Raw genomic sequence first — 12,880 nt, forward strand, 5'->3', positions numbered from 1 at the left:
ACTTTATATCTCCATCATAGTCTTGATCCTGCCTTCATCGAAGAACCTTCTGCAGTAGTTTTTTTCTCAACCTCAACCAATACCCTACACTACCATTCGGGCCCTGCATAGAATATAGGATACACTTTTGTGATCTAGATCTAGCCTTCGCAACATCACCACACGAATGCCTTCTAAAAAAAGAAAAATTAATTACATTCCCTCACACGCCATGCTTACCGTCCAAACAGGGTCAAAAACTCACTCGCTGAAGCATTGTCGTCATCCCTCCTTCCATCCCTACTTGCTTGTCACATTTTCTTCAGTTCCCTCAAGCGATGGTAGACGTATCGTTACGGAACCGCTTGATAAGTGCTAGCAGTACTGTACTACTTTTCCAGACGTAGACCAGAGGGCCATTCGAAGCAATTCCTATCTCTACAGTATGTCTTTCCATGCAGTCTCACCCCCGATAGCTGGAAACAGAAGCGTGATCGTACAACCGTGACAAGCGATGCATGGCATGAAAAGCATGAGTGGTGAACAATGCCCCGATCGGTTCTGCCGTCTGTTCATGTGACATTTCGTTATGTCAGTTGACCGTTCCTATAATTGCTTCGAGTTCACTAAGCCCTTGCTACACGTTCATGTTCGAGAATTGTGGGGACCTTGACCAACATCTTCATTACAAGCAGATCGCACGTTTTCGTTAATATATATATATATATTATTTTGATTACTTTATACTGTATATATATTGTTTTTATTACTTGGTTGTGTAGCCCCCGTTATAGTTCAGGCAAATCGCAGTGCTACATGCATATGCAAATAGAAACAAAACAGTAAATTTCTTCCTCTAGAGTGTTCAGAAAAGTTTATCACTCAAAAATTTCGGCTGTAGCAAAATTTAGAATCAGCAGTGGTAGGGGGGACGAGTGATCTTGCCAAGACTCTCCCGATGCAACTCTTGAGTGAAGTAATTTACACTTGCCCGTGAGAAATTGACATCGCCTTCCCGTCTTACAGATAATAGAAGTTTTCCAAGAACGGAAATGCACCCAGTCTAAATATATCGCAATCCACAAAGAGGACTTCGACTATTATAAAGAGCAGGTTCTGGATATTCTGAATGCCCGACACTGCAGTAATGTGGAACCTTATAATCAACGCACCGGCAGGCATTTCAAAAAGACATGTCACTTTCAAATCCTTCACTGCACAGGTGATATGGATCAGATCAGACATGATTGACCATCGACCGTATGATTAATACTAGGGAATTACTATCCTACACACATATATGCCCCCGCCGATTCCCGGTTTTGAGATGGTGAAGGCTGTAGCGGGTCCCCATCACATGCGCCGTTCATTCTGACAAAAGGTAACCCCCCTTTGACAGGCCAATATGTATGGTATTACGTGGCTATGAAAAATGGTCGGGAGGAACGCAGCAGTTTTTTTTATTCCAGTTGGGCCATTAAAAACCTTCACAACCTAGATTTTGCCAGAGATTCCATGATGGGGGTTTCCGGACGGACAGTATGGGCAATATTTCGCTGCGAATATAGTGCTGCAGTTTCTGGTGTTCATGGAGAACGCAAGGAATAGGATAACAAGGTGCAGGGACGATGTCGAGATTAAGTTTTCTCTCTGTTTACATATATTGAAATTCAGGAACGATCTCCACGGCAAAAAGGTCGGGTTTGTATTGAGATGTGGTACATATGAAGATGGACAGTCTATTTGCTTAGTTGCACGTTAGGCGACATACTCTTAATCAAGATTGATCCGTAGGCTGCAGTGGCTGAAACTACATGCTGTGGAGTCTAGCCTAAACTAAATACTGTGAAGTCAAGCCGACCTGGGTATGCTTTTTCGTTTTAGAGTTATCTTGAACAAATTGACGATAGAGCAAATTCTTGTACAGCATATATAGATTCAATTTTCTGAGTTCAAAGAAGACACTCTTTGCTATGATCCCCAACATGCATGTCGTATAATTGAATCAATCAAACAATAACTAACAAGTGAGTGAGAATTGCTGACCTTCGTTGTGAACAACAAGTACCATGGCGGCGGAGCCACAAAAAAGAATGGTAAGTCGATTATGTTCTGTTGGGATGACTACAACTACGAGATCATGACAATGCACTAATCTCATCTTTCACCTCGAATCTGGAAGAACGTAGTGCGAATCTGAGGACTAGATGTCCAGTTTTAAGAGTTTTGTTAAAAGGGGAGCAGTGAATCAAAACATATCAGGAGACCGTCTTTTTATAGCTACCCCATCTTCAAATCATCTATTATACTGAGAACTGGACGAAGTAAGGCACACCGCAGCCGGAATTTGTGTATCAAGCCCTGAATGAATCGAGATCGGTAATTTATGTACAAATGAACCTCCACTGCACTATGCATACAAGGATATGAATGTCGTCTGCTGATGAAGAGCTTCAAGAGAAGAGCGAAATCTGACATGAGAACCTATCTACCACTGTCTGCTTGTCCGCCAGAAAGGACAGCGATGTGTGCAGGCATTGACAGTCTTTTTCGAACTTCACATTTCTAGAAGTAGACCTCTTAAAAACCAGGACCACCTTTCTTGAGCAACAGTACGGATGTTTAAAGCGCAGAGTTGCACACTCTGTATGTTTTCTATAAAACGTACAATCCCATTGCTTTCCTTACCTGCGCTCCCAATAAACGGTATCTACGAAAGTGAATGATGACGGGGCCTGATTCAGACAAATTCCTTTGGCGAGGGAGCCATCTGCAGTCATATACAGTCACGCAGTATAGGAAGATATATGCTCTGCAGAGTGTGTGACTCAGGGCCTGCTGCTATCGGCTAGTTATTTTTATGGAACCGAAACAGGCGTTCCATGGCATTCACAACACCACGCCACTACTCTTGCCGGAAAGCTCATCCCAAAGTTTCGTACGTTGTTTCAATATCTAAGCTATCATCAGCGGGTTTGCGGACGTGTTCCCCTCATTCGTTTAGTGTTGACAGGCTGCATGGAGGAAGTGCTGGAAGCATTAACGAAAAACTTTATTTTGAAACTACGATGCCGTGTAGCCCGTTTTTGGTCAATCCGGAATTAGTTTTTCCTCTAGGAGGGTGGAAGCAAAGATATGCTCCTCTGTGATGCATGCTTTCAGAGGATGTTAGATAAACCGTAAGAGTTTCCGAGTTCTTCTGTTGAAGCACGGTTTCTATCCCACTTTCGATATGCCATTTGCACACAAATATAGTACGATAGCATATACAGTGTCTTTACAGGTTTTAGTAGACGCACGCATCCCCGAGTCCTGACTAATGAAAGTCTCTCAGTGAGTGTCAGTGTCTTTGACTTGTCCTCGCACAGCACCAAGACACTTCAAGCCTAACCGTTTTCGAATTCATACTCTTGTCAGACCATGTAGAGCCTTGCTTTTAATCTCACGCTTAACAAGGCATGAATCGGCTTTGAGGATGTTCTTCTTTGCATGCTACGAAAACCGGTCGCGCGATCGCTGTCGGAAAGCACTGAGATCAGGTGCATCGATAATATATATATTTTCAGATAGATGTTTGTGGTTTCCATCTCTATTTGGTGTGGTAAAGAGGGTTTCTCGATTTGATGAACGCAAATGGAAATCAAGAGGGTTCAACCTCGTCATGGTATTTGACAATTTGGGATATACGAGCCTTGTTCTGATATGTCTTGAACCGACTGATTTCTATAGTTCTGCAGAAACCAACAATATCTAAACGTGTGGGAAGTTGTTTGCAGATTGTCCGGCATCTCTTGCCATAGATTTGCGAGTCAGTAGCAGATGTCGAAGTGGACACGTGGGTAGCGGCTTCCGTTGAATCTATACTGTGGAGTAGCAGAAGTGGCATTGATGGTGTTAGGAGAGTGGCGGTCAGTGGTTTGTTGGCTTGGCTTCTTTCTTTCTCGCGGCTCTTTGCTGCTTGACGAACAGAGAGTCATCACATGGCCGTTGACTGTAAGGCACATGATTCCCAACCTTCAAATCGAGCACAAAACTTCTTGCAGCTCGGTAAGCCTTGAATGGTTTCCCTGAATCGTTCCAAGTTGAACTATGACCGTCGGCTGATACAAAACGGTCATTCTCCGCAAGCATAGACTCCAAAACGGCCGCCTTTGTGGCGACTGAAGCATAAGATTGCGCTAGAGAAGCGTCAGCTTTTGCGAAAGAATTTCTCTGGATGACCTGATTATTGCTCTTCTTGGCATGACCTGGGGCCTGTCCAGCCTCAAATGATTGCGGGAATGCGACAACGGACGCTGGATAGGCACACGCATACAATAGCAACGGGGTGGGTGACGCCATGCGATACTGGGGCTTTCCATTTGCAAAGGCCCCCGTGCCCATCTTGACGTCGTCCAGCATGCGCTTGACAAGTACTGGGTCTTCGCGCCGCATACCGATATCAAACAAGACTGCAGCCATACAACGGACCTGGTGCCACAAAAAGGCTTGCCCCTGAACAAAAATGTAGCACATATCGTTTTCGCGGAGGTTGTCCGCGACACTAGGTGTGATGGGCGTTTGGTCATTTGCGGAATGAATATCGACGGTGTACATTTGGCGCTCAAAATTGGTGATGTTTTCGTCGATACGACAAAAGTTGCGGAAGTCATGGGTACCTTCAAAGTGCTTTGCGGCCGTTTTCATGGCCATGATGTCCAGGCCGCCGCGCACGAAAAAGTACTTGTACGAGCGATGCGTAGCGTCAAAACGCGCGGAGAAGGCTTGGGAAGGCCGGCGCACATTACTTTGATCAATATCAAGCTTGCCTTCCTTGACGGCCTTCCAGTAGCCAACGATAGGACTCGGGTCTCCATCATATGTCTTTGGCACGGGGGTCAAGCCATCCGGGACCGGAGTCCATGCGAGAACGCGTATTCCCTGGGGTAAATTGCCATTGAGAATCTTGATGTAGTCTAGTTCTTTTTCCCCTGTGCTCGGAGGGGCGACGTTGGAACGCAAGCGGATGCCGATAACTTGCCCTAAGGCCGAAACGCCGACATCGGTGCGGCCGGAGCGGGAGTATTCGCATGTGGCGCGGGATTCGATAAGACGTGTCTTCGTGAGGGCGGCGAAGATGTGGTGCTCGATAGTGTTTTTGCTATCGGCCTGCGCGGAAAAGCCGTGAAAGTTCCAGCCGATGTAGACGAGGTGCAGGGCGACCAGGCGCTGGCCGTAGCGCGACATGTCAAACTCCTTCCGGCGTTTCTTTCGCTTGGGGGTTGGGGTGTCTGTGGTATCTGTAGATTCTGGGGGGACCGGAGGTTGTGGTGAAGACTTGGGAGGAGCTGTGGCGGAGATGGGGACGTGGGTAAGGGTATAGGCAAGGAGCTGTTGGTGGGAGAGGGAACGTAGCTCTCTTTCGGAGAGATAGGGCTTGCGGGTTGACATGGCGCGGGACAGCGTGGTGAAAACGCCACGGAGTGGATTCATTAACGCGAGGGGTGAAGGTGTACAATGGCGGCGATGATGATGTTTTACATCAGGAGGATGTGAGAAGTGGATCAAGGGATTTTGGTTGTGGTCAAGCGAATGTGACGTGGACAAGAACTCCACACGTGTCAAACGACACGTATGAGAAGTGGCAACCGTGTCATGGTAACACGTGGCGCCACGTATGGCGGGTTCGAGAGGAGCAAGTGTGGAATGGAGGACGTTTCAGAACAGATACACGGCATGTGCACGCCCGTCACCTTTCGTTTGAGACACCCCCTGTCGCAGAGGTGTAACACATTTACAAACCGCTTCCAAAGCTACCCACTCGCGGCGCTGCTTTTCCCTTTTTATTGTGACACCACGCCTTCGCCAGCTGCAACAGCCGACGTCGAGCCCCATACGCAAGCGGGCATGAACTCGGGGCGTCGGCGCACGAGCCGAACACGCGGGCGCGGCGGCCGCACGTCGGCGCCGCGTTCCAGCAGCCGGACGGTGACGGTGACCAGGGCGGCGGTCGCGGGCTCGAGCTCGAGCGCGGCGGGGCCGGTGCTCAAGCTGCGGCGGCGGCGGCGCGTACGGTGGAGCTCGGAGACGCACGACAACGAGCACGACGGGAAGAAGAGCTCCAAGAGCTGCTGCGTCTTCCACAAGCCGCGCGCGTGGGACGAAAGCTCGTCGGAGAGCGGCGGGGAGGAGGGAGAGGGGGCGGCGGGCCCGGGGCGCCCCGCGGCCGACCCAGAGGAGGGAAGGGAAGGTGGTGGGGACGACTCTAGTAGCAGTGGTGGGCCGGTGCAGCGCAGGCCGGAACGCAGGGTGCCGTTGGCGGAGGAGATGGATGAAGCGGACGGGTTCTTCGAGTGATGACCCTGTGCAGAGGCAGGGCGTGGCGCGGCGCCAGTTGGCGAGGGCGGATTGGCGGGGGAAATGGAATCAATGGCAGGGTGGCAAATGGCGTGTGACGGGTGGGGATCGGCTCTTCTGCCGAAATTCTGCGAATTCTGCGAAATTCTGCGGCCGGGATTTGCTCCCGCAACTCGCCTCCTCGCTGACTGCCGTTAGCTGACTCCCGATAGACCTCCTCCTCCCAACCGCCTTGTTCTCCATGTCCCCTCGTCTATCTCACTGTGTTGGTTCAAGCATTCGTCTCGCATCAATGACATTGACGTCCTAATCCTTCCCGCACTCACCCCCCTTCCCCTACTCCCCTCCACTATGACAACCCCGAAAGTGCCTTCTCCTGCTTTCCTCGCCTTGCCCGCTTTTCCGTCTCGCCTTCGCTCGCAAACCTCCCGCACCTGCTTGAGACGCCCGAGCCACCCCCTGCGCGTGCCCCCACGATCGGTCGTCCAGGTCGGTTCGGAGCCGTTTCATGCCACCGTTGATCCGTTGGGCGACGCCCGCTTCACGCCTTCGGATGGAGAGACCTTTCACGCGCGTGCCAAGAGCTTGAGTGCCGCGGGCGTTCTGCCGGACCATGTGTCCACCACCTTGTTGCATTGGTATGGTTCCTATCGGAAAGCTGTCGAAAATAACAAGCGCTTCACAGGGGATGCCACCGAGTTCACGGAAAATATGTTTTCTACCTTGCTCGAGCTGGCCCGCCGCGCCATCTGCTCACCCATTGAATTTGGCCCGTACCATGAACGGATACGGCAGCCTTTTGACTACTACAAGTTTGGTTTTGACTTCGCCTCCATGCTGCTAAATCCTGACGACAGTACCGTTCTAGGCCGTGACAGCATCGCGGAGGCTGTCGAGTACGCCCGTCAGGGACACAATATTATCTTTTTGTCCAATCATCAATCGGAGGGCGACCCATATGCAATTGATGCCTTGTTCGCATGGGTTGCTGGGTGTCACCGCACGTTCTGCGAGGAAATCATCTTTATGGCGGGCGATCGCGTCACTAATGATCCTGTCGTGTCTCCATTTTCTGCCGGCCGAAATCTCCTCACGGTTTATTCGAAAAAGCACATCAATGATGTTCCGGAGCTTCGTGAGGAGAAGCTGCTTCACAACCGACGCACCATCGCCACCACTGCAAAGCTTTTTAAACAAGGTGGAAAGGTCCTCTGGTTTGCTCCTTCCGGCGGTCGCGACCGTCGATCTACGGATACTGCCCGAGTCGAGGTATCCAAGTTTGATGAAGGCGCTGTCGATATGATGCGCTTCACCGCCAATAAGTCGGGCGTCCCCTGCCACTTTTATCCAATGTCTCTATGGACGTATGACATGCTTCCACCGCCGACCAGTGTGGGAGGTCCAAACTTCGGCGAGGAGCGCGTCGCTAATCACATTCCCATGCACATGTATGTCGGGAAGGAGATCGACTGGAGTAACGCGGTGGAGGCACAAGACAAAATAGGCCGGCGAGTAGCCCGTTGCAATTACGTGCAGGACATCGTCGTAGATGGATATCGAGCCATTGGGGGGTATGATCGCTAGCCGCCTGCGTGAAGAGCTCGTTATGTTACGTCATGCAATAGCTAGATTCCGCACGCGAACAGCGGCTTTTACTTATGTAAAACACGAAATATGGAATGAAACAGGGCAACGGCCCTTTCATAGATAACAAGTCACAAGTAACTTGGTTGCTGGCAGAGTTCCCGACTTGTGTGCGAGGCTAGTGGAGTCTGTCTTGCTTGCAGAGATGCAAGTCCATAGTCCAACAGCAAGCGGATGGCTAATGTAACTACGTTGGCCTTGTCTTATCACGGGATACTCTTAGCGAATCATTTGTACGGTGGCCGTATATCGATAGAGAGTACACATCATGCATGGGTCGCACCCACGTCCATCTTCCAAGTGATCGAGTACTTCCACGCTTTCTGCTCAACCTCCTTAACTGGAGCCACAGAAAGAAATTAGCACAGCTCCTCGTTTGGTGGCAACCGACTCGTTTGTAGCAAACGACTTGCCAGAGCATGATATGTTCTATGGACCAAGCTTCGCACGCACGCGATCATGAAAGTATTGGTATGTGCAACCTCACATCTTTCTTGCTGGTCACAGCGACCTGACACCAGAGCCACGCTGCGTAGCCCGTTCAGTTATATAGAAAAAGAAGTTATTCGTAACCTCTACGAGAGCTGGATCCCTGGGCGAAGCCGTTCTCGGCGTGCGAAATCCGGTGTATGTTCATTCTTGGCAGCCAGCCACGCTGACTTGTACAGACGTTCTTGGAACGATCGGCGACGCCTATGACGCAACGTGGTTTTCTACTTTTCGCCGCTTTGCGGCTGGATGTGAATCGGGCAATGACTCGAGCACCCCGGGGCCGTTTTTCAGTGCGGCAACTCTGCGATCCTCGAGATCGTACATATCAAGCAGAGCACGGCATATTTCTTCGATGTTATAAAGATCCACGTGAAAGAATTCGTGCCATGCGAGCATTCTTTTTCCATGAACAGGATCCTTTGTGGTGCCATCCGGGAGAGGTTGTCGGTGGAGCTTCGCAGAAAGGAACATTGCAGCGGAGGCGATTTCTTTCGGGTCGTAACTCACATGTAAATAAGTGCGGAAGGAGTCATTAAGGAAATTCCACGCAGCTTGTGTGACCGCCTTCTGCATAGGCCCGTTTCCCAGATACGACTTGGTGAGGGTCCACAGATGTCTATACGGATGGTCGACGTTGAGGTCAAAATTCAAAACGCGCAGCACTTCGCGTTCCTTGTCCAAGATGTTGTTCTTTTCTTCATAATAGCCTGGTGAATTTTCGTGCAGCTCCATGCCGTCTGGGAAGTCCTCAGTGCGCCGTGTTCGGACTTTGACGGTCCAGTAGATAATATCCTTGAGTCGCTTGTGAGTTTCTTGGACCTTGCACGAAAGAAAGAGACAAGCGGCGGCGATGAGGGGTGGAGGATGGACGAGCATGCTCTCGAGCATGTAAAAGCGCTGGAAAAAGGTGATGGCGACGGACACTGTGAGCTGCGGGACCGGGAGTTCACGGCCGCATTCCTGGATGAATCGTGCGGTCTTGGCGACGACCTTGGACTCTACTCGCTCGGGGACGTCCAGCACTCGGGACGGGGTTTCTTTCACCTCCTCCGACGTGAAGAGCCAGGGGTTGTGCTCCGGGGTCTGGACATAGTCGAGATGATAATGCGAGGTCGTCGTGGGCTTGGATCGCCGAGCAGAGTCTTTCGGGGCTTCAGGAAGCGTAGTCATGTTGGCAAGGACTTGAAGGCTTGCAAGCGTAAGGCGGAGAGGCGAGTGGTTGTTTCTGGTTGCAAAAAGCGTTTTCACGGGAAATGGGATGTTTGCTTGCGGTGGTGGTGAAAAGAGACGGGGCCTCGCGTTGTTTGCAGTTCAGTATACGACTTAGGCAGCTTTGCAAGCGAAAACAATTTGGTGGGGCGGTCAGGATAGAAATTGTGTCTTGTAGAAGGGAGGACTGGACGCCATAAGACCGTGATGTGAACAGCAAGCGGGAGGTAGGGGTGCGGCACGTTCTCTTGTACAGACTGCGTCATAAATAAGGCAGTTGCCACACTTGTCCACGACTGATAGAGTGCTGAGCCACAAGTGGGTAGCGCCATGATGGTCTGTAGCTTTGCTTTCTTCAAAAATAAAAAAGAAATACTCTACTGTTATAGTACTGTAGTCGCCGAGCCACACGCAGCTCAACTTGTACACGTACAGTAATTTCCTAGTGTACACGTCTCAGCCAGAGAGGCAGCGTTTTGAAAGTACTGTACGACTCGTTCTGTGAGGCAGTCTCGTTCTTCAAGAAGAGCTCGAAGGCGAATGCTCCGGTAAGGTCAAGGCGTCGTGCCCCAACCGTACGTTTGCTCTTTCGCCATCTTCAAAAGTGCGTGATAGAGTTCGAAGCAGTGGAGACATGACCTTCCCACTTGCTTGGCCTTTGCGAGACGGCACAATCTCCAGAGAACCGCCAGAGTAAAACGTGAGTCCTCCGAGGGCGCCGCCTCTTATTAGACGAAAGAAGGCTCCCGAGTATGCAAGACAAACCTTACAGAGAGAATACTGCAGTTCCGCGACGGATATGGGCACAGAGGACACGTTTCCACGTGTCAATCGTTCTCAACGGAGACACATCATCGACGTGTATGGTCCCGAAACTATTTATTTAGTGCGAGATTCATTACAGGCAAGCTGCGAGTAGGGTTTGGCCCTTTGGTCATTCAGAACACATCGAGAACATACACATTCAGAACCGCATCATTTGCTCACCACCACTTGCTCTCCGGTCTCCTACTCCTCAGTTGTGTGAATCCTTCACTTCGGCCAAGCCCAACCCCAAGACGTTAAAGACTTTCAAGACCCGGGCATCTAGCAGGCAGCAATCAAAGCGATGTCCCCAGCATCCGCCGCCATGGACCTTATCATGGAAAAAGCAAACGAGATATGGTCGATCGCGGAGCAATACATGCCCTCGCCCCTCCCAGTCCCCGGGGCCATCACAAGCGCTGCCGAGTTCCTCAGCGCGAAAGCGACATCGCCTTCGTTCCCGTACACGATCCGCGACGTGAACCTGGGCAGCGTGGTGTTCTGGCAAGCGGGGCTGGTGATTCTGCTGCAGCCAATCATCTGGAACGTGCTGGCGCGACTCGAGCACTATACGCGCATCCTCTCCAAAGCGTTCGGGTCACCCGTGCGCGGGACGTACGCGCTGGGGCTGTGGATCTTTGCGGGCGGCATCTACCGGGACTTGATGTTCGTTGAGGCCATGGACAGGCAGCGGAAAGTGGGGTGGCTGGCGGGCGTGGAGTACCAGGTGGCGGGGCTGGTGGGTATGGCGGTCGGGCTCGTGCTGGTGCTTTCGTCGGCGTATCAACTCGGAGTGGTCGGGACGTATCTCGGGGACTACTTTGGGATTCTTATGGAGAAGAGGGTGACGGGGTTTCCGTTTAATATGTTCTCGGACCCGATGTACGATGGGTCGACGCTGCTTTTTATGGGGAGGGCTATTGTGTACGTATTTTGCAGCGTATCTTGTAACGAATGCGAAGCGGTGATGGGGGTTGCGAGGCGGGAAGACGGTGCTGACGTTTTTTTATGTGGGACATTTTTTTTATGTGGGTGTGATTAGGGCGAGATCGCCAGCCGGAATAGTGCTTTCTGGATGGGTGTACGTAGTGTACAGGTTGGCGTGCATGTTTGAAGGGTAAGTGGCAGAGTTGATAGGCGTTGGTACCGCGGTTGTGATTCAAGCGAGGGATGAAAATTCTAACATGTTGATGAATGATGGGATTTTGTGTGCGATGCAGGCCGTTCACGGCGAAGATATACGCTGAAAGAGAAAGGCAGCAAAGGGAGGAGAAGGAGGAGTGAGGGGGGTCGGTGTGGTGTATGTAATGGGTGATTGTTTTGCATGTGTGCAAAAGAATGCTGCAGGACGGAGAAGAAATGAAGGAGAAGGAGAAGTTTGTTTGTTGGTCGGCTTGTGTACAGTAACATAAGGTGAGATGCAGGACAAGGAAGGGATAGATGATGATGCAAAGCGATGCAAGGTGAAACAGCAGTGCGAGGAGGTGTATAACTCGTGCACACACGCGGTTTACAGGACCTCATTCGTCACAGGGGCTAGAACAGTCCGCGCAACAGCACAGGTATGGTTGCGGGTGGTGGCAGCTCGTAGTATCCGCGCGTCGCGCAGCGGTAGGGCGAACGAGGGGGGGAACGATAGTCGCGAGAGAGGGATGTGGCGCGGCGAAGAAGGAAGGGCACAATGTCCCCCGGGGTCGTAGCCTTGTCTGCCCCCCCCCCGGTGCGCCGACCAATTCTGGTCGGCGCTATTTCAATAAAATTGTAGACCTAAATTATCCGTCGGCAGCGCCGGTCGCCGCCGGCGCTTTAGCCCGCACACGTGGCCTATTACCACGTGGCCCAACTACACACCCCCCGTTGGCATACTTCGGCGCCGTCGACGGCGGGGGGGCGTGCAACTAGGTCTCTCCCGACGCTGCTCCCGTGATCCGCACCGACGTATTCCAACACAAACCCTTATCAATCCCCATCTCCCTTTTCCGCATCGGGTGCACGAACGCCGAGTTATACCGCGTCCCATTTCCTGCCCAGCCGCAACTCCTTGAATCCCTTCCGCAATTACACCTCCAAATCTTCCTCGTGCGCTTTCCCGTCTTGGCGTATTGCAATGCCTCGTGGTGTCTCGTCACGCAGCGCGCCCGTGCAGCAACACCCATCCGGAAGGCAGCTGAATATGAGCCCGAGGGCCACGGTACCGACCGGGAGGGTAGCGACGGGTGCTCAGGCGCAGCGAGGCATCACCACTGTAACATGCAGAGGGAGGAAAGTCTCCTTCGCGAGCTTCACCACCGGACGGTTGGTGTCTACCGTGGACCTTTTCGAGAAGGACACAAGGACTACTGTGGGAGCGCGCGCGTTCTTCGAAGCGCTCCCCATCCCCAGCGACAACGTCGCGGCCCTGTCTGCTTGGGTCGCG

The 12,880-nt window shown here is 51.6% G+C and overlaps 7 protein-coding genes; 5 read left to right on the plus strand and 2 right to left on the minus strand.

The window, feature by feature from the left end:
• Positions 1 to 3,013: 3,013 nt before the first annotated feature.
• CHC_T00004120001 (hypothetical protein) lies at positions 3,014 to 5,451 on the minus strand. XM_005715360.1 is given in 2 exon segments: positions 3,014 to 3,888; positions 3,889 to 5,451. The coding sequence occupies 1 exon segment, from the start codon at positions 5,449 to 5,451 to the stop codon at positions 3,889 to 3,891; it is 1,563 nt and encodes a 520-aa protein (XP_005715417.1). The 3' UTR covers positions 3,014 to 3,888.
• A 141-nt stretch (positions 5,452 to 5,592) lies between these two features.
• On the plus strand, positions 5,593 to 6,315 carry CHC_T00004121001 (hypothetical protein). The gene has a single exon (XM_005715361.1). The coding sequence runs from the start codon at positions 5,593 to 5,595 to the stop codon at positions 6,313 to 6,315; it is 723 nt and encodes a 240-aa protein (XP_005715418.1).
• A 351-nt stretch (positions 6,316 to 6,666) lies between these two features.
• Positions 6,667 to 7,899, plus strand: CHC_T00008773001 (glycerol-3-phosphate acyltransferase). The gene has a single exon (XM_005715362.1). The coding sequence runs from the start codon at positions 6,667 to 6,669 to the stop codon at positions 7,897 to 7,899; it is 1,233 nt and encodes a 410-aa protein (XP_005715419.1).
• A 46-nt stretch (positions 7,900 to 7,945) lies between these two features.
• On the minus strand, positions 7,946 to 9,339 carry CHC_T00004122001 (hypothetical protein). XM_005715363.1 is given in 2 exon segments: positions 7,946 to 8,652; positions 8,653 to 9,339. The coding sequence occupies 1 exon segment, from the start codon at positions 9,337 to 9,339 to the stop codon at positions 8,653 to 8,655; it is 687 nt and encodes a 228-aa protein (XP_005715420.1). The 3' UTR covers positions 7,946 to 8,652.
• Positions 9,340 to 9,361: 22 nt separating this feature from the next.
• Positions 9,362 to 9,544, plus strand: CHC_T00004123001 (hypothetical protein). Its single transcript, XM_005715364.1, has one exon. It carries the CDS (start codon positions 9,362 to 9,364, stop codon positions 9,542 to 9,544), a length of 183 nt encoding a protein of 60 aa, XP_005715421.1.
• Positions 9,545 to 9,549: 5 nt separating this feature from the next.
• CHC_T00004124001 (hypothetical protein) lies at positions 9,550 to 9,732 on the plus strand. The gene has a single exon (XM_005715365.1). It carries the CDS (start codon positions 9,550 to 9,552, stop codon positions 9,730 to 9,732), a length of 183 nt encoding a protein of 60 aa, XP_005715422.1.
• A 1,057-nt stretch (positions 9,733 to 10,789) lies between these two features.
• On the plus strand, positions 10,790 to 12,236 carry CHC_T00009046001 (Phosphatidylethanolamine N-methyltransferase). XM_005715366.1 is given in 4 exon segments: positions 10,790 to 11,388; positions 11,507 to 11,581; positions 11,685 to 11,748; positions 11,749 to 12,236. The coding sequence occupies 3 exon segments, from the start codon at positions 10,790 to 10,792 to the stop codon at positions 11,746 to 11,748; spliced, it is 738 nt and encodes a 245-aa protein (XP_005715423.1). The 3' UTR covers positions 11,749 to 12,236.
• The last annotated feature ends 644 nt before the right edge of the window (positions 12,237 to 12,880 follow it).

This window comes from Chondrus crispus, genomic scaffold (assembly GCF_000350225.1).
Source record: "Chondrus crispus Stackhouse genomic scaffold, scaffold_213, whole genome shotgun sequence".
In the NCBI taxonomy this organism is placed as follows: Eukaryota; Rhodophyta; class Florideophyceae; order Gigartinales; family Gigartinaceae; genus Chondrus; species Chondrus crispus.

What these genes read in the sequence shown, in the direction of transcription:
- CHC_T00004120001 (XM_005715360.1), bottom strand. Translation starts at nt 5,451, where the DNA reads ATGAATCCACTCCGTGGCGTTTTCACCACGCTGTCCCGCGCCATGTCA.
- CHC_T00004121001 (XM_005715361.1), top strand. Translation starts at nt 5,593, where the DNA reads ATGAGAAGTGGCAACCGTGTCATGGTAACACGTGGCGCCACGTATGGC.
- CHC_T00008773001 (XM_005715362.1), top strand. Translation starts at nt 6,667, where the DNA reads ATGACAACCCCGAAAGTGCCTTCTCCTGCTTTCCTCGCCTTGCCCGCT.
- CHC_T00004122001 (XM_005715363.1), bottom strand. Translation starts at nt 9,339, where the DNA reads ATGCTCGAGAGCATGCTCGTCCATCCTCCACCCCTCATCGCCGCCGCT.
- CHC_T00004123001 (XM_005715364.1), top strand. Translation starts at nt 9,362, where the DNA reads ATGGCGACGGACACTGTGAGCTGCGGGACCGGGAGTTCACGGCCGCAT.
- CHC_T00004124001 (XM_005715365.1), top strand. Translation starts at nt 9,550, where the DNA reads ATGATAATGCGAGGTCGTCGTGGGCTTGGATCGCCGAGCAGAGTCTTT.
- CHC_T00009046001 (XM_005715366.1), top strand. Translation starts at nt 10,790, where the DNA reads ATGGACCTTATCATGGAAAAAGCAAACGAGATATGGTCGATCGCGGAG. An exon ending in TTTATGGGGAGGGCTATTGT is followed by an intron (nt 11,389 to 11,506) that starts GTACGTATTTTG and finishes GGGTGTGATTAG; the next exon opens with GGCGAGATCGCCAGCCGGAA. An exon ending in TTGGCGTGCATGTTTGAAGG is followed by an intron (nt 11,582 to 11,684) that starts GTAAGTGGCAGA and finishes TGTGCGATGCAG; the next exon opens with GCCGTTCACGGCGAAGATAT.